General features: G+C 36.7%; 1 protein-coding gene and 1 pseudogene across 1 annotated transcript in view; one reads left to right on the top strand and one right to left on the bottom strand.

Annotated features, from left to right (window-relative positions):
* Nucleotides 1–27,595, bottom strand: part of LOC109254640 (contactin-6) — a 282,077-nt gene that overhangs the window by 225,692 nt on the left and 28,790 nt on the right. The window contains 1 exon segment of the mRNA XM_053897189.1: nucleotides 587–723. Coding sequence (XP_053753164.1) covers nucleotides 587–641 — 55 coding nt within the window. The 5' untranslated portion in view covers nucleotides 642–723.
* On the top strand, nucleotides 10,164–27,371 carry LOC109254663 (40S ribosomal protein SA-like; annotated as a pseudogene).

Genomic DNA, 27,595 nt, shown 5'->3' with positions numbered 1-27,595 from the left:
GAGAGAGAGGGAGACACAGAATCGGAAACAGGCTCCAGGCTCCGAGCCATCAGCCCAGAGCCTGACGTGGGGCTCGAACTCACGGACCGCGAGATCGTGACCTGGCTGAAGTCGGACGCTTAACCGACTGCGCCACCCAGGCGCCCCTGATATAACACTTTTATAATATAATTCTATGATATAATTCTATATCACTTTTTCTTCTATTTCAATATAGCTTTTTTTATACCAAAAGCTTAATTTGAGAGAAAATAAATACTTCAAATTTAATTTTTAAAGATTTCACTATAAATTAAATAAAAAAGAACTACTCTCCACTGTTTACTGATGCAAAAATCATTAATTGCAGTCTTTTAAAATAAAAGTTTCATGTTTAACAATTTGTAATTGAAATAATGTTAGTTATGCTTAAAAATGGAGCTTGATGCATTTGTAAGGATTATATATTAGCCATAGAAAGTACCTTAAATTTGTTATCACTTAGGAATTCAAATAACATAAATATTATGCATATGAAAATTGCTTCACATATAGAAAAAGTGCCAATAGATTATCAATAAAAACTCATAATAAAAGAACACTTTACCTGCACAAGTATTTATGAGTGGCAGCAGAATTACCAGTTTCCATAGCAACCTCATTTCCACTTTGTAAGGTCAAAATTTCTCCCATACAATCGGCAGCAAAAAAAAATGTCTATCTTCCAGTCAGTATCTCAAGAGTCTGAAAGAAAAAAATTGTCATGAAATGACAAATATACTAACATGAATATTTAAAAATGTATATGAATTTTTTCACATTATTCAATTAAATATTAAAATATTATTGTACAAAATAAAGCAACCTAAATGTCTACCTGTTACATATATGTAATTTTGCAAAGTTTCCATATTTTCAGGTCATATTTTCAAACTTTCAGTTCACACCTGAGATATACATATCATTTGTTACGAGATTTGACACAGTAGATAATGGGCTGAAAGGCAATTCAATTGAACGTATTATGTGGATAAAAACTTTTATTCATATAAGTTTGAATAATTGCTTTTGACATGTTAATGAGGATTAAAAACATATTAAACCAACTCCTGTAATCCTGTTGTTGCTTTTATTTGTGATTCTAGGTCATTAGAAATAGGATAAAATACTACTCTTACAATCACAACGGTGATTTTATAAATTTTATGGCCTTCTCTAAGTTTTTTTATTACTTTTTTTTGAGAATATATTCATTCAGAAACATCATCTTTCCTAATGTTACCAGCACTAATATTAGTATTGTGCTACAAAATTTGTACCAGAAATGAATTTCTGGAAGTGTTATCTTTCAAATACAAGACATTATTTTCTTATGGTGTTACATTATAATTTTCTCTAATTTATTTTTACATTTAAGATATCTAATAATAAATGAAATTAAGATCAAGTGTTTTGTGTTCTTTACTCCAAAAAAGAAATCTAATAATAGATTCTTAAAATTCATGATTTTAAAAATACAAAAAACAAAAAACTCATCATCTCAAAAAATATATATAGAATAAGCTCAGAATAAATTCACCTAGATCACATTTGATAAAATGATTATATATCAAATGAAACGATCCTTTGGGAACCTTTACCTTATTGAAAATATATATTTCTTGCAACTTTAAATACCTTAAGGAAGTATGTGAACTTTATATGTGAATCTAACAAAAATGAAATTTTGATCACTTCCTGATATATTTTTAAATTTAAAAAATACTTCTTTTCTTTCTGTTGCTAATTTTTTCACCTTAAGTTAAAAACACTGACCATATTAATGCTTTTTATAAACTCAAAGTTAAAGGCTTTCAAATTTAATCAAGGAATAAAAACCACATTGAAAACAAATAATATTCAGGTTAATGAATATGCTATGCTGATGTGATAATTTTTTTTCACAAATTCTTCCTTTCCATTGCTTTTGGCGCCACCTATTCTAAACCTTAAACTACTTATATTTAAATTAAATCATATTCCATATTAATTCTTCACTTATAATTTGTTCAACAAATTTTTATTTGTCTATCCACTTATATCCATTCTCTGAAAGACATTAGATTCTTAGGTGTTAGTGATAAATCCTAAGACCCTTTGTTCCCCTCAAGGTTCTGGCATCTTATGACAGATGACATTTAAGAAAACAACAAAATCAATCACAGATATATACATTGGTGAATAGTTATGTGTAGTAAATATGGTAATGCTTTGAACTAAAAAATGAGATTTATGAGATCTATGGGGTGGGGTTCAAGCAGCATTTTTGAGCTGAAGCCTGAAGGACAGGTAGCTGATAGCCAGGCAAATAGTGGCTGTACATGGTGTGAGAGGAGTAGGTCTGCAGGGATTAATATGGGTAAGGATGGAGAATGAGACTAGCAGCCTAAGCAAAAGGGAGAAAGTAGGGCATGGTCCTGAAGCAGGACTAAGTTTGCATTTTCAAAGACTTGAAAAGGATCCAGTTTCATTCTCAGAGGGACAATGGCAAGAGACAACAGGTGGAAAAGGAGAAAGAGGCTCAAATATGCAAGGCCCATAGGCCATGTTAACAAGTATTGGTGTCATACTTTCAAATTATAATTGAGGATTTTAATCAGAAAAAGTCAACTTAATTTACCTCTTATAAACATCACTGTGGGTGATGCAGAGAATGACAGGGATGGAGTAAAACGTGGACTTACACAGATAAGTTAAGAAGTTACTTTAGTAGTCCAATAAAGGGATACTGATGGTTTGACGAGAGTAGTGGAATCTAAGATAAAGAAAATGGGATCTCTGAATAGTCCTGCTGCCTGAAATCTCTTGTCCTTTCCATTCATGGAATATTACAAACAAAACTACCTTCCTAAAACAAAGGTTTGGTTCAATTATGCCAGCATTCTAAAACCTGTGATCGCTCTCTATTGCATAATCATCCAAAGTATTTGGAATGCTATTCAAGGCAACAAACAATACATTTCTAACTATTCTTTTCCAGCAGGATTATTCAGTAAATACTTCCAGTATAGGCTCATGGATCTACTAATTATTTTGCATATGTATTATACATTGTCTCTGTATGCATGCTCTCTGACTTGCATAGAACTCCCCATTTAAGCCTAAATCTTCCTTAAAAACCATGTAATGTTAGCATGACCACACATACTTATTTTTCCCTGACAGTTTCTGTTTATTGAAATGTCAAAGCACAACTAATAACAGTACCCCTTTCTCCCAAAAGAATCCTGGTTTACAAGATAAATTATATGGCCAACTTATTTGATGAACATTCATTATTTTTTCCAACCCAACAATTCTTCCCTCTTCTTTTGATAAAAGCTGTGACTTTCTTTTGAGGAACAACTTCCCTAAACATTCTCACTCCATATAATTGGAGTGGGAATGCCTCCACCTTGTAGTTCCAGGAACGAGGGTGTTACCAGGGTCTTGACAATCAGAAATCCATTCACCTGGGTACAGTGTTTTGTAAAAGGAGGGGCACGTAAGCCAAACCAATGACAATCAAAGTCAGGACCTTTGTCAATATTACTAGGATGATTAAGTTGCTAAAATATAAATCTGTTGATCCAATATAATATATTTCACAAGGGCTGTCTTGACCCAATTTTGTAAACATGGCTAAAAACTCTCAATTCCAAAACAAAACAAAACAAAACAAAACAAAACAAAACAAAAAAACCTCTCAATTCCCTTTGGCAGAGTTGGCTTAGCCTTCACCCCAACTATCCCTCTTATAGAACCTAATACTCCTGAGCTATAATGCATACCATCCCAATTTCCAGAAGCCTCCAGATACCTGAAACCTAGGAATGGTTGCTTTTTCCTTGGGCTGGTATAATTACCCAAAATACCCAATCTCTCAGAAGCCCACAAAATCTAGCTAATCCTACTTCACCTACCATCCATGAGCCGCTTCTTATACTCCCAGCTTGCTTTTATCCTGTCAAGAGTTCTGCTTCATCTATTCCAGTTTCATATATCTGAGTGTTATTGTATTGTTTTCTGCCATTCAAAAAACCTATAATCATACCTGATATCATGAAATTATGAGACCATCTGTCATACTTAAACCCCTGGAATTTCCAGATGCGAATCAACAAGAAGAATTTTTTGCCTAACCCAATTTATGTTGTAGGTTTATCTCTTGCAACCATAATCATCAGAACATCGCATTCATTCTTTACCCTGTATTTATATGAAGTGTTTCTTAAAGACCCCAGAGCAAACTGACATGATATACCCCCCAAGACTTGTATTCATCAAAGTCTCCACTGTATTGCCAGAGTTTTCGGACCTTACCTTGAAGATAAACACCATATGTATTACTTGTAACAAGAGGTGGTGCAGTACGTAACGTAGAGTTCATAGTTATGCCATAGTCTGTGCTTGGTTTGTACCTGATGGCCAGGCAATCTAGTATTATCAAGAAAAAGACGAAACTGGGAACCTAAAGACGTTGCTTCTACTATTGTCTCTTTCTCCTAACCAGCTGGATAATTCATTTACAATCACACTGACTGCCAGTTTCCTCTTATGAAAATGGAGGTTTGACCTAGAGAATACCTTTATATTTCTTCCAGCTCTAATATTCTAACATTGTTCAATTCAACCCAGTGTACAATTACAAAGCAAATATTGCCCTTCACCATCTGACTGTTTATCAGCATTCTGTAATGAAGGCAGAGCCCGGGAGATATTTCATTTGGCAATATTCTATAAAAATAGGTTAAATAGCTATTATTTATATATCAGTTGTCATTTGTAAAAGTTCCATCCATAGAAGTTTAGATTACCTGAGGAAGGAAAGTACTCTAGCTCAGTGAGAATAATCCAGATCAGAAGATGCTGGTTATTTACTCACAGTAAATGGCCTAGAAATATTCAATAAGTAAAATTTATGCTGGTCACTGACACACAAAATAGCCATAGGAATTATTTCTAGTTTCCTAGAATCCTAAAGATTGCTTGAGGCAAAATAAAGGAGGCCAATATATAAACTTAAAAGAATTTCCAGAAGCTCTAAAGAAGTTTCAAAAATGCATCACCAGCACTTTGTTTTAGATGAAAATTTTAGGCCATGCAATCTTTTAAATATTACTTTGACCTAGAAAAACAGGTGTATTGGTTCATGACACGACTGCTAAGTTACTGTTGCATTATTACTGAACATACTCTGTCCTCTCTAGACCATGTGTGTTTCCTTTTTCTCTGGTGGAGTTTCTCAATGTAAAAGTATCAAATTTGAACACTTCAACAAAAGAATATGCATAGGTTCCCCGTCCCTTTCTTGCAATTCCAGAATCTATCTTGTCTAAATCTCTGAAAATTAAAATATCCTCGTAGAGTAGATGGCAAAATTCGCTGGGTGGAAAAACTGGTCTTAAATTAATGTGAGGTTTTTTAGTCTGTTTTATCCAACTTACCATGTGTATTTACATGTTTTGCTGCTAAACCAGAAATGGTTGACCGAGCCATTGTCCACCAGAGGTGTCGTCTAAATATATATGAAATTGTACCACAGTGTCTTTTAAACACTAAAATAGGGATCAGAAAACCAGATATTGCTGACAAAATTTAGATCCCCTGTTTCTGTAAATAAAGTTTCACTGGAACCCAACATGATTGCTTATTTATGTACTGTGTATGGCTGTTTTGGGGCTACAAAGCCAGAGTTGAATACTTATAGCAGATGAGACCATATGACCCTCAAAACTTAAAATATTTATTATCTGGTCCTTTAGACATTTAGCTCCTGGAAGTTCTTTCATTCATCCCTACTCTAATATATTCTAAACTCTAAAATACATTTGGCTGTGAAGATTTCAGGTAAAAGATTGTGGAACTGTTTTTATGTAACCCTATGTATACACTCAGCAAAAATATCTTGTTAAGTTTAGCAGGACAAAAAGGGTACTGTATTTGTAAGTAGCTTCAGCCAGTGAGTGTCCTGCCTTAAATCGACCTCTTTAAGGGGCACCTGGGTGGCTCAGTAACTTAAGCATGCAACTTTGGCTTAGGTCATGATCTCACAGTTCATGAATTTGAGCCCGTGTCAGGTCCTGCGCTGTCAGTGAGAAGCCCGCTTTGGATCCTCAGCCTCCCTCTCTCTCTGCCCCTCTCCTGCTTGTACTCTCTCTATCATCAATAAATACACGTTAAAAAATTAAAAAAATACTGACCTCTTTGTACCATGTATTGCTGACCAGCATCTAACCCCAGAAGGCAGCTAAGAGAAGAATTCTGAAGCAAGTGCCGTGACTGTGAGGTCATACCTAATATTAATTATTCTTAACCCAGACAGCACAAAACAGTATCTTTGTATGGTTCAGAATAATTGTACTTTTAGAAATAGAAAGCTGTCATCAATCTACCCCTTGGCTATGAAACCATTCATCAGTCTAGGAATTGGATAAGATTGCCAGTAAATCAGGAATTATCAAAAAAGTCAAGCATTGGCTAAACCGCAAGCAGCCAGGAAATTTGGTGGGGGGGGGGGGGGCTGTTGTCATGTGCAGCTGTGATACTCCAGCAGACATGGGAGACAATGGGATTTATCAAAAGAGAGAAATTCTTTTTCTTTTAGAAAAGAGTTTTCCAACTTCTGTTTGCACTGGGAACTAGGGACAGGAGCTTAAATAAAAAGGCAGGTGGATGTGCATGCGTAGCTGTGCAACAAGCCTTTGAAAGGGGCTCATACAGGATTCTAGTTGGTACTCACCAACCGTACTTACAAACTTCACAAAATGCTTAAGATGACCCAATACATTACATTGAAGGACAAGAGGAAAACATGGGAAGTTATTCTTGTCTAACTACCAGTCTAATGCTCTTTAATAATAGATTTATCTAGGTGACACCAGTTTGGATGATAGAGAATTGTTCATTAATACATACTCTTTATAGAAATCCTCAGGTTAATTACAAATTATACCTATTTCTTACCTCTTTTGGACTATGTGAAATGATTTTCTCAGTTTGATAGGGAAAAAAAATGTAACTACCGCTACTACTAAATGGCTTGGTGATTGCTCTAAATACAGGGAAACAGAACGGCCCATGCAGAAATATTACTTAAAATATTGGCCAACTTCTCTCTCTAATTGTGTCTTACTTATGTTGCTTTAGCAGGAAAGGAAACCATTGTTGAAAGTGCATTAGTCCTAATGGGTTTTATTCTTCCTCTACTTACAACAACATTGCTTTGACATTAAAGAATTTTGTGGCAGAGATCAAGATCCATTTTCAGATTGCATGTTCATCATCAGAACAAATGTGCTCGGCACTAATTGCCTTTTTGTTTTTAATTGACCAGTTAATTAACTGCAACAGATAAATTAAAAATCCCAAATCCATTTTCTTCAGGTAGCTCCACTGTTGTATTTTAGCATGATAAAATTCTATGGATGGACAGAAGAAAAGATGCTTAACAATTTTTACAATAGATTTCCAACCTCAGCATTCATGGAGTTATTTACTATCAAACTGAATCAATAATAAATTAAAAAATGAAATATTTATGATCTGAAAAAATCTGGCTTTGTCTAGGAAACCCCAACTGCCATTAAGTCAGGCAAAGTAGCGAGATAAATTGTACCATCACATTCTTTGTTTTCAGAATATAATGCTATCACTTATGATAATTGTTATGCCAGCTCTCAAAATAGGCAGTCATAATAGATGATAGATTAGTAGAAAGATATAACACAGCGTGTTTAATGCAATCATAGAAGAAGTATTACTTCTTTTCTTAGAGGAGGCATGATTACATGTTAAGTTGTTAACAGCACGAAATAAATGCAAATATGTTTGTTATGAAAATAGTTAGAATAATTTCTACATTGTGTTTTTTTCTTAGAGCAACCAAGCTGTAGAGCTCAGTCTTCAATATAGTTTATCCCATATGCCTCTGCTTAGGTAGCGGAGTCTTGCTGAACGAGATCAGTATGGGTGTACCTGGGTGTCTCAGTCGGCTGAGTATCCAACTCTTGATTTCAGCTCAGGTCATGATCTCATGGTTCATGGGGTCAAGCCCCACATGAGGCTCTGTGGTGGCAGCATAGAGCATGTTTGGGATTTTCTTCCCCCTGCCCTCTCTCTCAAAATAAATAAATAAACATTAAAAAAGAAAAGAAAAGAAAGAAATCGGTATGGAGAAACTTATTTTCCAACTGCGAAAAAAATCATTCATCCAATGGGTTGCAGAATTTAAAGCAAATATATAGATAATATAGGCACAGTTCTTCGCTTTCATAGGAAAGGGCACTGAGGCCTAGAACATGTAAATATTTATCCCAGTTCAGTTTATAATCTAGAGTAGACCTGGGACTTGTGGGCAGAAGCCTGACAGAGGGTTCACCTTACTATTTTTCCCTCTTGATCTGTGCCATGGGACTTGCCACCCAAGTATATCTTCTGCTTCTATGAGCCCATTTTCCCAAATACAAAATGCAGGTAGTTATACCTCATAGGAATGTTCTCAGTATTTACATTAATCAGAATAAGATAATGCAGAATGGGTGATACTAGTTTAGAAGATTTGTAATGTCCACTCTCCACTCCTAAAAGGGCGACAAGAAATATTTGTTCAGCCAAATCTTAAGTTTATTAGACTTACTGCAGAAAAGAATATAACTTGACATAGTCTTAGCACTACCTCAGAAGGGGAAGTTATGGATGATATATATAAGATTTTATGGCCTGAGCTGAGTGATTTTAAGATTGTTCTTGCAAGACGAGAACCTGAGTAGGACTGGGCACAGTTTATGGAATAATAGCTTTAGATTGATGGGCACCATGAGGTGAGACTCTTGATGTGGGTCTTGAAATGTAAGTTTTATCCTGAGGAAGCAAATATCTCCTGAAGCAAATAACTAAATGATTTTTTTTCTTTCAGTATCATTTAACACAGGAATAGGAATATGCCCGTTTTAGTTCTCAGTATAATAGAACGGATGGACTGCTAACCAACCGCGAAAACAGAAGTCAGGAAACTTTTCCTTAAAGGATCAGATAGTAAATACTTTGAGTTTTGCACATCATTTGGCCTTTGTCACCACAATTTAAACTGGACTGCTGTGGCATAAAAGCAGCCAGAGACAAGACAGTAACAAATGGAGTGTCTGTGTTCTAATAAAACTTTATTTACCAAAAAACAATCAAGGATAGGGTTTAGTTCAAGGCTGCAGTTTACCAATCCCTGGCTAAAGAATGATATAGAGAGGAGCTGACGGGGATAGCAAGCATATCAGATAATAAATTTCAGAAATACCTGGATTACAAAGAACAAAGTATATGTATTTATACCATTACTGTTAGTCCAGGTATTTTTTGAACTTTGCAACTGTAAGATGATATATATGATTTGATATATATTATATATGTAACATATATATAATATATATATATGCTAAATAGCAAGGAGCTGATTATTTTTCTTTTCACATTTTTGCCTCTTCATATATTACAAATTAGCCACAAAAAAAACCCCACAAACAAGAATATTTATAGCAAGATCCTATGGAAACAAATATATATATGAAGTATTTTTGTGTTGTGTTGTCTTTGGGGAAAATATCAATAGACTTATCTGGGGAGCAGTATTATAGCAGCAGAGAAAAAAGAAACCCTTTCATTTCTTTCTATGCTTAATGAAAACTAGCCAGAATATGCGAATTTTTAAAAATTATTTTATGCTTTGCTACATTTTTCACATTAAAGAAAAACAAAAAAACAAACACATAAGTATAGGCCAAAAATAATCTAAATCTAGCAAAATTGTATTTATAAAGATACATATTAAATCTTACACTTACGTTTAAAAAATTGATCTACTTATTTAGAACTGGAGTAGGGTGTAGAACGTGACTTTATATCAATCCATGGTTAAAAAAGAACACAACACACACCCATGGGATGATTCTAGGCCAACATTCAAGACCTGCCTATTTTTTACATAGTGGCCAAAAATCAGATATAACGAAGACCGCATTAATAAAAGCATAGTGGTCAAAACAAGGGAGGTGTTATTTTTGTCTTAACCTATACTTATGTAACCACATAGAGGGACTGTATTCTCTTCTAAACATCATGGTTTAAGAGGAATTTTGACAGATTGAAACTCCCTCCTGGGGAGCAGGGCGAGGATGATGAAGTGCCTGGGAGCTTATGAGGGTCAGGAGAAAGAAATGAGTGTGTTTAGCCTGGAGAAGAGACGATTTAGCTGGCAGAGGAGAGCCATCTTCAAAAATGTGAAGGGCTGTCTTGTGGAAGAAGGATTAGACTTATTATTTGTGTCTCAGGAGAGCAGAACTGTGACCAAAGGGTAGACATTTCAGGGCAGCAAATTTCAGCTTAATATCAGCCCAGAGCATTTTAACAAGTAGAATTGTTTAGCCAGTGGTTAAGGATATACTGGCTGTGAAACCTAGGCAGCCTGGGTTTCTATCACATAACCTACAGATATTTAATAGCTTTGTGACTTTAGAGGAAGTAAAATGGCCTCTCTGAGCTTGAGTTTCACGATAATTGTAATGGAGAGAGGAGTATCTACTGCTTGGGGTTTATGTGAGTATTCCATGAAATTGTTCCTACATAGAGTAAAAGTGAAATGGTTTCTCCATTAGATACCAAGTTCTTTATCATTACGAGTATATGAGATAATATACTTTTCTGGATATTATAGAGGGCACTTCTGCATCAAGGAGAAGGTTAAACTAGATGGCCTCTTAAGCCCTTCTACACTTGTAGGTGTTTTATTCTATATAAAAGCAGGAAGCCAGAAATCCCCTGGACCAGGAGTCATTAAGCAGTGGTCCAAAAGTGGGATTTTTTCATAGCAGAGTATTTAAACATTGGGAAACCCATATAAAAATGAACATTTGGGCTTACCTTTAACTCTTTTTCTAATGTTTTTATTTATTTTTCAGAGAGAGAAAGAGAAATGGAGACACAGAATCTGAAGCAGGCTCCAGGCTCAGAGGTGTCAGCACACAGCCTGATAATGTGGGGCCTGAACTCACCAACTGCAAGATCATGACGAGCTGAAGTTGGATGCTCAACTGACTGAGCCACACAGGCGCCCCTACACTTCTCTTGAAATATCTAAAGATTTTGCATCACTGAGTCCATATTTCCACACAATAACAACACAATAAAAAATAACAACACAACAAAAAAGCATGAGCAATGACAACCAGTCTTGGGGGTGCCTGGGTGGCTCAGTCGGTTAAATGTCTGACTTCAGCTCAGGTCATTATCTCTCAGTCTGTGAGTTCGAGCCCTGCGTCAGGCTCTGTGCTGACAGCTCAGAGCTTGGAGCCTGTTTTAGCTTCTGTGTCTCCCTCTCTCTCTGATGCTCCCCCATTCATGCTCTGTCTCTGTCTCAAAAATAAATAAATGTTAATTTAAAAAAACAAACAAACAAACAACAACCAGTCTCAGGAATGTGTGGCTCTTTTCTACTGTGTGCCTTAGTCTGGAGGACCTCAACTGTCTGAGTCCATCTCACTCTTTCATACCACCTGCTTGGTTTCTGCCATCTCTGCCTGATACCAGCTGGACAAGATACCTGGAAACAGAGTCTGTTTGGATTGTATGACAGCATGGAAAAACAGAAGGAGGAGGAGCAAGAATGAGATACCTGGGGGCTGACTGAAAGGGAAGAGCACAAGAATACCAGTAATATGACTATTCTGAATACGGACCATGTCCCAGGCTCTATGCCAAGGACTATACGTGCACCATCTCACCTAATTTTCACAGCATCCTATGAAGTAGGTACCATGACTGCTCTCATCATACAGGTGAGGGAACTAGAGCTGGGAGGGGTAGGGAACTGGACAAAGTGCACCCAGTGGCAGAAAAGTCCCTTAGCTGACTAGTATCTGTTCATATCCATAGCCTGTTGCTTTCTACCACAATGGCCAATTTTATAGACTGTACAATTTTGCCCAAAGCTGGCTCTGGGAGATTCAGTTCAAATTTCTTAGCATTAAAAAAAGAAAGATCTTTCCATATTAAAGTTGTAAATGGATGATTCCGCCTTCAGTGTGAATAATTTGACCTGTTATAAAGCTATATTGCGCTGGGCAAGGGTTTACAGTGTGTGCTTTTCAGGCTTAAAAAAAAAAAAAAAGCAGCATGCAGTCAGATATGCAAAACACTAGGTTAAATGAGGTAAACAAATTGCTTTCCTGCAGGATTTTCCAGGGTCTCTTCTACTTGGAAGTATAACGTAACATTGGAAGAGAAAGGTATAGAATGTAGCATTTCTCAGACTTCTATGATCTTGGGATCCTGTTTTCTGCAGTGTGTTTTCTAGGGTGAATGCTCCATAAAAACACTTGGGGAAAACCTGATCCAGACAAAAGAGCCCAGGACCAGAAATGCTAAGGTCTCTGAGTCCCACCTCTGCCAATAGCTAATGATATAATGTAAGTCTTGCAACCTCTATTCTTAGGTTGCTTACAGTAAATATTGGGACAGTAGTTATCTGTCCTACTGGCTGCTCCTACTTTTGTAGGGATCAACTAAATAAAAGATTTGAAAGAAAAAAATATCTAAGTTGGAGAAAGCCCAAGATATACATAAGGGATTAAATTACTAAAGTGTCTCTCTCCTGCATAACTGATCAGAAAAATTGGCTGAATTCTAACCCATTTCATGCCAATCAGTGATTTTCTGACCACATTTAATAGTGTACCTTCTTTTTTTAATGCCTAGATGTGTGAATTTTCTGACCTTCCTGGAAAAGAATTGTGAAAAGAAAATCTATATATTCATATCATTATGAATACATTAAGACTATGCAGTTACAGGCTCTCTGCTGAGAAAGAACACACTTTCTTCCAAGGCTATACATTATGGGAGAAAGGGTAAAAAAAATAGTGAACACTCACAGCAGGATGTACACTGATTCCATTCTGTTCCTTTTGGCTAAGGTTCATGGTCCCCGGCCCCTGGACAATTGGACCTTTTGCCTTCTCTTCCATCAACCTGTCCCCTGATATGTGCTCCCATTGGCAGTCCTGACCTCATGGAAATGGGAGTCGCCTCAGGAGGAAAATGCAGTTGCCTGTCAACATTGTTATTACAAAAGTCTGGGAAATTCCTCTGCTACTGAGTGGCTAGAATTTTGAAAATAATAAAAATAAAAAGGAAAGAAGGAAAAAAATGATTCATTTGGGAACAGGGAATGCCATTATACCTCAGTCTCTTAAACGCCCCATTCCTTGGTGTTTTGGAATTACAGAAATGCTGATCAGGATCTCTTGTCGAAGGTGTGTTATTCCTGTTAAATACATGGGCCCTGAGAGGAGAGTCTGTGGCAAGAGGCATGGGGGACTGACTTCATTCCCAGGCCTAGGCACATTCTATCTCCTTTGGAGATAGCCCCTGAAAGCTAAATAAATGTATCTGTGGACCTGATGAGACACTTTCCCAAGGGCAGGGTGTTAAGATATTATCACAGATCCCCCCCCCCCACTTCACATCTGCTTCTTGCCCTCTTGCTAAGAAGACTTAACTGTCTTCTACTATTTAAAAAAATATGTTTATTTATTTTTGAGAAAGAGAGAGACCGAGGGCAAGTAGGGGAGGGGCAGAGAGAGAGGGAGGCACAGAATCTGAAGCAGACACCAGGCTCTGAGCTGCCAGCATGGAGTCCAACATGGGGCTCAAACTCATGAACTATGAGATCATGACCTGAACTGAAATTGGATGCTCAACCAACTGAGCCACCCAGGCATCTCCCTTCTCATATTTAAAACTCCTGTTTTTATAAATTGTACCTACTTTTGTTAACTGATTTATAGTGTGAAAGGTACTTTCTCAAATAAAATGTCTCCTTTTGATTTCTTAAATATACCAGGAAAAAGAAAGTGAGGCTTAGAAAGATTAATGAACTTTCCTAGAACCACACAGGAAGGAGTGTCCATACTCTTTTAAAAACATTGGTTTGTATTTTGCACCTTACAAATTTGGGTGATTTGAGACAACACTGTGATCCTAATTTGCATTCAGACCTAGGTGAGCCTTGTGAGGTGTTAACAGTGGGGAGGAAGTAAAAAGATGATGTGAAAACCATACTAGGAGGAAAGGAGAAGTGCCCTCTGCAGAACATTCCCAAGGGTAGGCCGGCCCAGAAAAAATGAAGGACCAGGAATCCAAAGGGCTCAAAGAGAGTCCACCACTTCCTGTAATCAGCAACATAATTTCAGTAAATTCGGTGACATTTTGGGTCTCAGAATTCTAAACCGAGATGGGAGAGCAGGCAATTCAACAGATAACTAGGAGGGAAACTTCCAAATAATGTAACACTACTTCAAGCGTTAGGTCAAAAGCACATAGATAGTATGTACCTGAGCTGGAGCTTGTACCCAGATCTTTTTTTTAATGTTTACTATTTTGAGAGAGAGAGCATGAGCAGAAGAGAGAGGCTGAGAGAGGAAAGAGAGAATCTCAAGCAGGCTCAGCTCAGAGCCTGATGAGGGGTTCAATCTCACAGACCATGAGATTATGACCTGAGCCAAAATTAGGAGTCAGAGGCTTAACCGACTGAGTCACTCAGGTGCCCCTGTATCCAGATCTTTTGATTTCAAGACAAGGGCCCTTTTCATATTGTACACAAGAAGCACAGGATTGTGGTCAGCTATCTGGATATACGTGTTTGGAATTACTCTGAAAATACAAATTGGCTTCTAGCATAGGAGGCAGGGTGAATGTGAAGGTAGTTTGGGGAAAAAGTTCTAAGGAAGGAAGGGCTAAGGAGACTAAGGGCAGAGTGTTGCTCTCCAAGATGACATTGGTTCTGTCGGACAATCCATGTCTCAAGGGAAATGAGAAGAAAAAGAGTCATTGATTCAGTGGTTCTGTGGACTCTGCAAGAGATAACAGCGGTAGGAAAGAGCCCATTCTTTGTAGCCAAGCCGCTAATTTGAGTCCAGCCTCTGTCTCTCACAAGAAGAAGATGTCATACAGGTTATTTAACGCTCTTGTGCTTTAGTTTCCTTATCAGTAAAATGAGGATAATAATAATCATAGCATCTTTCCAGGTTTAAGGTGAGGATATGTTAATTGATATAAACTGCTTAGAACACTATCTCATATGAAGTCAGGACTCAATAAATAATAGCTGCTATAATTGTCATCATTATCATTACTAAGTACAAAAATAAAAAAAAATAAAAGATCATACCATTTTCAAAGATGCTCCTGTCTTTGATTATGTTGGTCCATCTTCCAAGAATTCTCTTATTTTAGCATTCTGCCAAGATTCAATGACCTTTATTCCATGAAGATTTGTATTATACCTTCATTAAGAAACGCTTTTGCTTTCCTTGCAACTCCTAATGGATTTATCCTTAATGAAGGAATGGATAAAATATTTAAATATGGCTGCTTTTTTCACGATATATTTTGCATCATCTATTTTTCAGGGTTGTGTGTGTGTGCATGTGTGTGTGTGTGTGTGTGCCCTTGTACACAGGAGGGGTTATAATAATTCACTGAGTAAATGGGTGATTTGTTGGTACTTTTGAGTGACTTAAATGTATTTCAGGGTGTTATGGGAAAAGCCATCCACAAGCAATAGTTTTGAGCATCACTGTTCTCTTTGTTATCTTGATGGAATTTAGTACAATCTCCTTGAAGGGTGATGCACTAGACCTTTTAAATAAAGGGGATGAAGAGAAGTAAGTACGCTTAACTTGGACTACCTGCTTCAAGAGATTGAACTGTGGAGAATGAGAAAATAAGAGAAGGAAGAACTCTTTTTGCACTACAGTGACTCAAGGCAAGAATGATATCACCCATGTACCTCTTCACATCTTTTTACCCATGTGTCTGGTGTGGCATCAATGGGACAAGTCACTCTCTACATCTCCAGAAGAAGTGCATAACTTCTAGGAAAAGGCAACAACTTCAGATTCTGCATCTGGATCTCCAGTAGCTTAAACCTGCCCTACCAAATACCAAATGGTACCCAGGCACAAGACATTTTTGGCCTACTGGTTGCCAGCAGATTTTAAAAGTTTGAAAATGTATTGATCATGATGCAAGACGTTATTCAGAGGTTTCAGCCTCAAAGACATACAAGGCACAGCTGCATATTTCACAAGTTTCAGGCCCAGTCTGATTGTCAATTCCCAGAATACACTAGTTTTTCAGTGGATGTACATATATAAATAAACTACGTGTATACAGAAAAGCACGTATATCTTTTCTTTCCAAATTGTCTTCCTTCACTCTACCTGATATAAACTCCCTGATGTCCTGGCCAGAGTAGTATTTTTGGCACAATATTGTTCCTGATTTCTCTATTGCCTCCTGGGGACCTGCCTTTCAAACATCTAATGTGAATATTCTCATGAATGCCAATGATATACAGCTACATTTTTCCTTCAAACTTTTCATCCCCCAGGCACTCTGAGTATTCTGTGACTACTTCCAAGATATCCATAAGTAGATGAATAGCAATTACTTGTAATAGAGGGTAGAAAAGGCAAGGGCATTTTTATTGGTTCTGGGAAGATTTAACTACATTGATACAGCATTTACTGAAAATCCCCATCACCCTCAGAGGATGATGAATGGCCACCTCCATCTCAGCTCTGCCCCGGGAGATTCCTGGGTACAAAGTGCCCTGAGGTCTTCCTTCCCACACAGAGAAATTTGTCTCCATTCATTCTCACATGTTAACTTCACTTGAGTTTAGTGAGCAGTGAACACTTTATTCACTCCCAATTCAAATCAAAATAAAGGTTTAATTTGCTTCCCTGTCTTCTGGGCCTAATTTCCCTTCAATGAACACTCATACTCCCATTAACTCAAGGAGAAAAACCCCCTAAGTAGCCTTTGATTAGACTCTGAAGGACAAACTGTTCATGTGGAAGCTTGCACACAGCTCCCACCAGCATTAACAAGAAACTCCTTTTGTGGATGTACCACATATCCCAGGGCAGAACAGACTATGAGACATGACCAGCAGGCTTTATGTGACCAGTGGCCCATAATTCACAGTTCACCTACTTCTGAGTTCAAGTGTTGAATTTCCAGGATACATATCAGTCCTCCATCTCCCCAGCAGACCTACCATTTGCAGGTGGAATACCAAGACATCAACTCTTGCTAAGTGTCAATAATTTTTATCACACAAGAGATACCAGAGCAGGCTTGAGCAGAACTTGGTTTTATGGAACATCTCCAGGGTCTGCTTCTTATGTTAATGAGTCAGTCTCCCAGATGAGAAAAACAAAAACAAAAACAAAAACAAAACAAAACAACAGTTCTCAGTTCCTTTGCTGTTCTTTGTATTCTATGACTTCCACTTATTATTTATATTCAAAGAATCTCTAGAGACAAAGCAAAAAAAAGTTCCACCTTACCAAAGAAAGGACTTACTCTTCCCAAATCTAAATTGAATTCTACTTGTCACGGTTGTTATAAACCAACTTAGGGTAAGATGACGAGTTGTATGTTGGCACAGAGGTAGAGCCTTACCTGTATATGTGTGTATCTTTTCATGCAGGTGGATTAATTTCTTTATCAGACATTATTTTCTTCTTTTGAGTTCCCCCCAAAGTAGACTGTGAATTAAGGAGATGAATTCAAGAAGTTGAGTTGGGAGGCAATCCCGAGAAACACCAGATGGGAAGTGATTATTCAGACAGAGGATGAAGATAAACGTTTGTTACCAGGCCTGTTATCAGTGTGCTCAACTGAACCTCAGTCTTTCCGGGAAACACTGGGTACAAAACCAAGTGCAGTTATCCCAACTGAGGGGCACAGAAGATGGGTATTTATTTATAGTTTCCCCATCCATTATTGATTGAGTGTTGCTTCTGGAAGCATTAACTCTCAGGCAATTCTACTTTGTCTTGCATGGAGGAAAGCATGTTTCCCACGTGAGAAAACAGTCAGAGATAGTTAGGTTTCCACAGTAGTAACTTCTCTTCAGGGTTTTACTGGTGCATTGTGGAGCTGGGTACTGGGGTGGGAGATTCATTCAGCAAATGGACAGCATCTGCTACAATTATTAAATCTTTGCCATCTATTAGACATAGCATTAGATATTAACCTTAAAACACAGTCAGTGCCTTTTATAAAGACTAGACTTCAAAAAGGATTTTTATTACGAGAATATCAAGGTTATTGCTATTAATCAATCTTCTTCTTTTGCAATTGGCTTTTTCATTAAGTAAAGAGAAGATAGAGAAGACGCGACTTTTAAAAGATAAATCACACTAAATATTAATATTTGGCCTTTCAAACCAATTTTCAAACTCAAATATTAAGGAAACATATCTATGTCTACCTAGACATATATGTATGCATATATTCAAAAGGATTTAGTAATTAACAAGGGTAATGATGAAAAGTTAAAAAAGAAGACAATATATTTTATACAAATAAACAGTGCCTAATATTAAGAATTTCCAAAAGCATGACCTGGGATTTTCAATCAATAACTACTGATAAATACACAGAAACTCATATCTAAAACCAATTCATGTACCCTTAACATTCAAGTTATAGAATAGATGCCTCCAGCAGTTCTCATGTAGAAAGTGTAATATGTACCAACACTGATTCTGCAAACTTGTTGGAGTTAAGACAAACTTATTTGTATAGCATTTTGAGTATTAGAATGCATTTCACATTCATGTTTACTTAATATCCACAAATACAGGTGAGAAAGGTATTTATATTTTAGAAAAAAACCCCTAAGAGATGAGAGTGAAAAATAACGTGACTTGCTTTCCGTCACAAAACTAGGGAACGGTGAAGTCAAAAATCAGCCCCAATCTTCTAACTTGTGCCTACATGCACAAAGACAATGCTTCCATAGGCACTATTTCACTCGGAACTTTTGGTCAGACCAACAGGACCAAATTTCTTGAGTCGTGTGTGAATGGAGTGTTTCCTGGGATGCAATATGTTGAGTTCTATAATCAGGACCATCCCAGGAAAATGGGGAGAAGTGAGACCTCTAAGTGGCCCTTAATATGCTAATAATTTTAAAAGCACATGCTGAAGTCTTTGGCACTTGTACTGTTCCGTATATGTTCTCCAGAGTCACAGTTCTATAATAGCACCCTTCGGGTCCTTTAAGACCGATAATATTTTATAACTCTCCTTTTCAAATGAATCCATTTTTCCCTAAATGATTTCCAAGAATGGCATTAGCTATGTTAGCATTCTAATATCCTTCCTAGAATGTATTTTTACTCATTTTTCACTTATATCCATTTACATAAATATGAAAGAAACCATACAAATAAAAGAAGGCATATACCTAGTTGTTCCAATATTGAAACGAAGATTAGATAAGAAATGAAAAAAAAAACCTACCTATCCAAAATGGCTTCATAGAACTTAATAGTACACAGAAAGCTTGAATTATTAGAAGTCCAATATCTTTCAATTTATAATTTGAATACATTTGGGTTGCTAAAGGGACAATCAGAAGTTCTAAAGGTATCATTTGATCAAAAACTTCAGAAACAAACAGCTCCCACAATATTGCTGTGTAATAGTGTGCCTATCTATAGAAAGCTGTTAACATTCAACAGGAAAAAAAAAAAATAGGTCAGTAGCTAGTGACTTTATCTTCTCCAAACCAGCATAGCTGAATTCCTTACTTTTAAACTCAGTGATTCCATCCTTGAGGCTTCTATTGGACAATCACTTATCTATATACCTAAGTTTTGCTATAGGTACTATCTCTAATTTTCTGTGTGTCTTTGAGAACATACTTTGCTTGTTTGCATGCCAGTTGTTTACCTGATAAATCATGGAGCAGGGAGGAAATTGAATAGATTGAATTAGAGAAGTTGACCTGATGACAAGGATCATGATAGTTGGCCCTAGGTTAATGGAGGACCACAAGGTGGGTGGGCCCACTCAGTATCTTAGCCACACAGGTCCTCCTGTTCACTTCAAGGTATCATCATGTGGGCATGAGTGTAACAAAGTAAGTATTATGTAACAAAATGTCAAAAACACAAAGTTATGGTGCCTAAGTAATGTTGGCAGCTGTGGTATGAAAAAATATTCTGATGTGAGAGAAAGAAAGATAGCAATTTCAAAATGATGAGGTAATTGATGCAGATATTGACTGTATCTCTATAATTCAACCAATAATAAATTCATTAAACCATTTCAAAGTAAAATCTAACACTAGCTAGAGGGAAGGCAATTACATAAGTCTTGCTGGCACATACTTAATTTAGAATGTTTCTTGTAGACAGTGCTTCCCTGCTATAAAACTTTTGAACCGCTAGGCCCAGGAGTGGTTACTCACTCAATTTAAAAAATAAATAGCCTTTGCTACCACTCTCATTTTTTTTTCTTGAACAATATATGTTATATGTATATTCACATAAATTGTATGGTATATCAAATATTGAAGTTTCATATACTGAAAATATCAGTTCAACAATTGCTTTAGCTTAATGGAAGGACTTAAAAAATTCTGGGATAACAGAAAAGATCTTCTCTTTATAAGTTAAGTTGTCTTACCCAGTGGGCAGGAATTCAACAACAACAAAAAAATACATTTAATGCTGAGAATACTTTATATCAAAGAAACAGATTAAAAAGTAAAAAAAAAATTAATCAGTGTATTCCTTTCGTATACAAGACATGAAACTAATCTATTGGCTTCACAAATTTCCTCTGGTTGTGTCAGCCTAATCTAATAATTGGCTCTAGTTGAATCTTAACGATTATAAGAAAATAATCAGAGAGGTCTATATGCTTACATATATTTCTGACAGTAGATATCAATACAGATACATTTGACTTGAAATGTTTAGAACTTAAAGATTTTCTATAACTGAAAATAGATTTGGCTTATGACATACAAAGTATCAACCTTATGGAGTTTTCTTCCTTGTATCCTTATATAATAATATTATTGGAGTTTTCCTCCTTGTATCCTTATATAATAATATTATTGGTACATAATAAACATTTCTATGAAGTTCCAATTTATTTAATAAATTATTTATTATAATTGACAGATAAATTGTGTTTTTGTGCTTGTATAATTATCATCAAACTGTGCTAGGGTACGTCCTTTATTTTTTTTAAGTTTATTTATTTATTTTGAGAGACAGTGCTTGAGCAGGAGAGGGTAAGAGAGAGGAAGAGAGAAGATCCCAAGTAGGCTCCTCACCATCAGTGCAGACCCATACGTGGTGCTCAAACTCACGAACCCTGAGACCATGACCTGAGCCGAAACCAAGAGTAAGACACTTAAGTAACTGAGCCACCCAGGCACCCCTAGGGTATATCTTTTAGGCAACCATGTTTCCACATCTCTTAGTCGAGGAAAACAGGCATTTTTAACTTTTCTATTATATGTGCAAATAAATAAATAAGTACTTTTACAAAAGTATGTATAAAATATATACGGTACATATAAAACATAGGAAATGTATCTACTCATATAATTCATACAGCATATATAGAATATTATTATAACAGCTATATATTGATTATATATTACATATTTCTATATTGTATATAGCCTATATTATTATATGTATGCATAGATATATAGATACAAATACATACAGCATTTGGAATGGTTAAGCCACCAGTGTTGTGTTGACAACCTATCAGACTATTAGGAGATAAGAGGATTCAGGACTAATGAGAAAAGTACTTTCTCCAAATGGCTTTCCTTCTATCCTTCCTTTGGTAGTGTGGGAAGTTCCTAGTTGGTGTTAGCAGGAGGAGGCATGTGGAAGACACACAAGAAGAACCACTAAATGTAAAGGTTATGCAATCTTTGTGAAAGCTTTTTTCATTTTTTTTTTTTTTTTGGCTTTACCCAGGGCATTATTTTAAGTCCCTAAAATGTGATATCTGCAACCAACAAAACTAATTTAACAAATATTGATTGATGACCTGCTAAGTGCTCTTCATGTTAGTGATTAAAAAAGAAAATAAACAAGGCAAACATGGCCCCTGCCCTCTTGGAGCTGTTATTCTAAAGACGGTGTTAGCAGAGACAAAAAGAAAATAGCCAGAATCACAATAAATAAAGATTGCATTAAGTACTAAGAAGGCAGTAAATGGGGGCATCTGGGTGGCTCAGCTGGTTAAGCATCTGACCCTTGAGTTCAGTTCAGATCATGATTTCACAGTTTGTGAGACTGATGCCCACGTTAGGGTCTGTGTTGATGCACAGAGCCTGCGTGGGATTTTCTCTCTCCTTCTTTCTCTGCCCCTCCCCTGTTTGTCCTCTCTCTCTTTTTCAAAATAAGTAAATAAACATTAAAAAATGGAAGTAAGTGGAATAATAAGACAGTGACCTGGGGTATAATGAGGTGGGAAGTCATTGCTCTCTTTTAAATAAGCTGATTAGGGAAGATCAAATCTCTGAAAATCCTTCCACCTAAATATACTGCTAAAATATTGCCTTACTGTACGCTAAGACGAAGGTGAGGAATGAGCCTAAAGACCAGATTTACCTTAACCAGAATTATGAGAATTATTTTAATAAGCATCTATAGTCAGTACATACTCATATCCATGTATACTTTTTTTAATATATCAAGTACTGATTAACTTTCTGTTCAGTTCTTTACATTGCAGAACAGGAAATGGAGGCTCAGAATGTCTGTAAGCAAAATAAGATAATAAAATCTGAATCTTCTCCAAACAGTTCTCAATTTAAATATTTGGACAAATGTACAGGAAGACAAAAATACTCTGAGGAACATAATATGCATTTAGAAGATTGTTAGATCTTGGCAAACTCCTATAATTCTAGAGTTTTTGGTATGTAGCTAATGGTATAAGGAAACTTGGAATTTTGAAAAATGCTAAGAAACATAGAAGCAAACTAAATGAAAACTACAATCCCCAAAAGACAGAACACACCTAGCACACCATAATAACATGGTGTTGGCTTCTGTCTTAAATCTTTTCTCCTAAGATGACACTATGTGAGGGTGTTGGGGCTGGTCAAGTAACCATTAGAATATATTTTCAGCACTTTGATTAGATTAAGTGAAAAAGTAGCCTTTGATTTACAGAAATTCACATCACATTCAACTCCTACTTGAAACACTTCTGGTCCTTAGAGCAACACTGGAACTTGATGTATCGTGCTGACACTATGACTTATTTTTTAATATTTGTAAAGGGCAATAAGTGAGAATGAGTTCTTATACCATTTTACAAGCTGGATGGCTGGTTAGTAGTCATTTTTATTCTGACCTGGCTTGAACTTGCACAATACTCACATCGCCCCTGGCATTTGACTGTGTGCAGATTACATTTTGTTTCTCTCTCCAGAAATTGGACACTGCCTGGGAAATCAGAAATTTCCTAGAAAGCCATATTGCACGCCTATTGATTTAAGAGTCTGACATGAGCTACTTCCTTGTGTCCCAAATTCCATTTTCAAACCTTGCTTGTATATGTGATAATTTATTCAAGAGCCAGTTCTAAATATTAGTGCTCTGAAACTCTGGGTCTGTGTCTCAATCTTTGAATAGACACTGGATCAACCATTTGATAATTTAAAAAAATCAGATATATTAATAACTAATTATGGGTGAAGCAGAGTAGCAAAAATTTACATAACTAAAATTAAAATATTTTAATTGGTTATTTATATTTCAGAGACACATCTGAGGTATTATACACTTAAAACACTAACTTACATTTCTTAATTCCCATCTTTCCTAATGTTGCAGGTAAAGGAAAATGAATTTGGGATTATTTGTTTGTTTGTTTGTTTGCTTATTGAGAGACAGAGAGAGTGAGGGGCAGAGAGACAGAGACAGGAAGAGAGAGAGAAGCAGGGCTCACCCAAAATGGGGCTCATGTTGACCAAAGCAAGGCTCATGCTCACCAGATGTGGGGCTCAAACTCACGAATTGTGAGATCATGACCTGAGCTGAAGTCAGATGCTTACCTAACTGAGCCATCCATGGCCCCTCATTCATTTATTCTTGTAACACACACACACACACACACACACACACACACACACACACACCACAACACAACAAAAGAAAACAAAAAAAAAAAACCACAGCAAACAGTATTGGGTATGATTCTCTAAGACTTTAAAGAAATTTACATGTCATTTTAATAAACTCTGACAAATGCAGTGACATAAACAGGGCTGGTATTTGGTAAAAATGCTGTGAAAGTACCTTTCTTCATCTAAGGGGAATCAGAAAAACATCCTGGAGGAAGTAACTGAGATGTGAAGAATGAGCGGAAGGGAAACCTAGTGATGGTGTTGGGGACTGAGAAGGAGAATAATGTTCTGATCAGAGGGAAATATATGTGTAGAAGATGAAAGTAAAAGATAACTTGGCTGATAGAACAAACTAAGTGAGGTTCACTATGGCTAGAGCATGAAGGAAGAGGGTAGGAGAAGGGTGAAGTGTTTTGAGGTGACAGAAGAGATGAAGATCATGTAACAACCTAGAAAGAGAATGGCCGTACTCACTGGAGGAAGGCTAGCAGCACTGTCATAATTAAGAGTTTATCAACCTGAAAAATAATGATAACTTGTTATGGCTAATCCAGAGTTGTGTGGAGGAAAAAGAACTGTCCTGCCCGTTTTAGACTGTGTAGCAACAGTCTGGCATCCACACACCAGAGGCCAGAAGCACATTTCTCCAGTTATCATAATCAATATCTTGACATTGCCAAATCTAAGGGACAAAATCACCACTGGGCCAAAAGCACATTAAGAGGATTATACAACATGATCAACTGAGATTTATCCCAGGAATGCAAAGATGGTTCAACATAAGAAAATCAGTGAAATACACCACAGAGACTTAACGAATAAAAACATGATTATTTTAATTGGTGCATGAAAAAGGATTTGACAAGGGGTGCCTGGGTGGCTCAGCTGATAAAGCACATGGCTCTTGATTTCAGTTCAGGTCATGATCTCATGGTTCCTGGGATCAAGCCCCATGCCTGGCTACGCACTGACAGTGCAGAGCCTGCTTGGGATTCTCTCTCTCTCTCTCTCTCTCTCTCTCTCTCAAAATAAATAAACATTTTTAAAAGGATTTGACAAAATCTAACACCCATTCATGATAAAAACATTCAGAAAACTAGGAATTTTTCTTTTGAACTTTCTCAAGATGATAAAAAGAATTTAAGAAAAACCTATAGCTAATATTATACTTAATAGTGAAAGACTGAAAATGTTCCAACAGGATCAGAAATAAGACATGCACATCTTCCTTCACAATTGCTATTCAATATTGTACTGGAAAGTTCTTTAGGTAAGAAAACAAAAGAAACAAATCCAGGAGAAAAACAAAACCATCCCTTTTGCAGATGGCATGATCTTATATCAAGAAACAAAACAGATGAACACAGGCGAAAGGGAGAAAAGGAGAGAGGGAGGCAAACCATAAAAGACTCTTAACTAGAGAGAACAAAATGAGGGTTGTTGGAGGGCAGGTAAGTAGGGGATGGGCTAAAAGGGATAGGCATTAAGGAAAGCACTTGTGACGAGCACTGAGTGTTAAATGTAAGTGATGAATCACTCAATTCTATTTCTGAAATCAATATTACTTTATATGTTAACTAACTGAAATTTAAATAAAAACTTGAAACAGTAAATAAATATTTTAAAAGTTAAACAAAGAAAATCCCAAAAAATCTTCAAAAAAGCTAATAAACAAATTCAGCCAAGTTTCAGGGCACAAGATCAATACATAAATAATATGTAGTGTCCTATGCACCAATGAACAATCTAAGATGCAAATTAAGAAAACTATTCCATTTATAACATCATTCAAAAGAAGAAAATACCCGTGAATAAATGTAACCAAATAGGCACAAGACTTGTACACAGAGAACTAAAAAAAAAACTGCCAAAATAAATTAAAGAAAACCTAAATAAAAAAAAATTCCCATGTTCATGGATGGGAAAACTTAATATTGTTAATTTGTCAATGTCAACTACTTAATGTGATCTACGGATTCAAAGCAATACTTATCAAAATTCTAATGGCGTCTTTTGTAGCAGTGGGGATTTTCATACATTGCTGATAGAAATGGAAAATGGAAAAACTACTTTGGAAAATGTTTCTTAAGTTAAAAATGCATATAATCCTTTAATTACAGTCTTAGGTATTATCAAAGGCAAGTGAAAATATTTATGTACTGAAATAATTTCTCAAAAAAGTTAATAGCAACTTTATTCATAGTAGCTCTAAACTGGAAGCAACCCAGATATCTATCAGTAGGTGAAAGGGTAAACAACTAATAGTATATTCACATAATGGAATACTGCCGAGCAATAAAAAGGAACAAAGATAGTAATACAGGCAATTACTTAAAGGAATCTCAAAAATATTATGCTAAGCTTTTTCCACACTACGCAGAAAGGGGTCCATATGGTGTTGCTCCGAGTTCCTATTGTAGTTTAAAGGGAAACCTTCATAGTGTCTGGTGCCCTTGATGTCCTGCAAGTGAATGAAGACAATGTCCTCAAATTCCTTGCAGCAGGAATCCACTTAGGTGGCACCAACCTTGACTTCCAAATGGAACAGTACATCTACGAAAGTAAATGTGACGGTATGTACATCATAAATCTCAAGAGAACCCGGGAGAAGCTTCTGCTGGCAGCTCAGGCCACTGTTGCCATTGAAAACCTGGCTGATGTCAGCATCACATCATCCAGGAATAGTGGCCAGCTAGCTGTGCTGGAGTGAGCTGCTGCCACTGGAGCTTACCTGTTGCTGGCTGCTTCGCTCCTGGAGCCTTTACTAACCAGTTCTAGGCAGCTTCTGGGAGCCGAGACTTCTGGTGGTTACTGATCCTAGGGCTGACCACCAGCCTCTCTTATGTTAATCTGCCTAAAATTTCTCTGCGTAACACAGATTTTTCCTTTGGGTTATGTGGACACTGCCATCCCTTGCAACAACAAGGGAGCTCACTCAGTGGGTCTGATGTGGTGGATGGTGGCCCGTGAAGTTCTGCACAAGTGTGGCACCATTTCCCGTGAACACCCATGGGAGGTCCTGTCTGATCTCGACTTTTACAGAAATCCAGAAGAGATGGAAAAGGAAAAGCAGGCTGCTGCTGATAAGGCTGTGACCAAGGAGAGATTTCAGGGAAAAGGGACTGCTCCAGTTCCCAAGTTCATTGCTGCTCAACCTAAAGCCCCAGACTGGTCTGAAGGCGTGCATATGCCCTCTGTGCCTATTCAGCAGTTCCACACTGCAGAATGACCCGCAGCTCCCACTGCTCAGGCCACTGAATGGGTAGGAACAACCACTGACTGGTCTTGCACTGCTTTTCCACAAAGAGCAAAGGCAAACCAAATGGAAATAGTTTCCGAAAGTTGAAAAAAAATATGCTGAGCTAAATGTCAAGCATAAAAGAGTACCATACTATACAAAGCTCTAGAGTCCGAAAACAAAACAAAACAAACAAAACTAATCTATAGTAATCAAAGTCTGATAAGTGGTTTTGGGTATGAGATGTGATAGAATTAATTCTGGAAAAAAAAAATCAAGAAAGAACTTTGGTCCGTGATAGAAATAATCTATATCCTGATGGAGGCAGATAG

The sequence above is a fragment of the Panthera pardus genome, unplaced genomic scaffold (assembly GCF_024362965.1).
Source record: "Panthera pardus isolate Hobbes unplaced genomic scaffold, ASM2436296v1 HiC_scaffold_8, whole genome shotgun sequence".
In the NCBI taxonomy this organism is placed as follows: Eukaryota; Metazoa; Chordata; class Mammalia; order Carnivora; family Felidae; genus Panthera; species Panthera pardus.
This window is presented reverse-complemented; position numbering and strand designations above follow the sequence as displayed.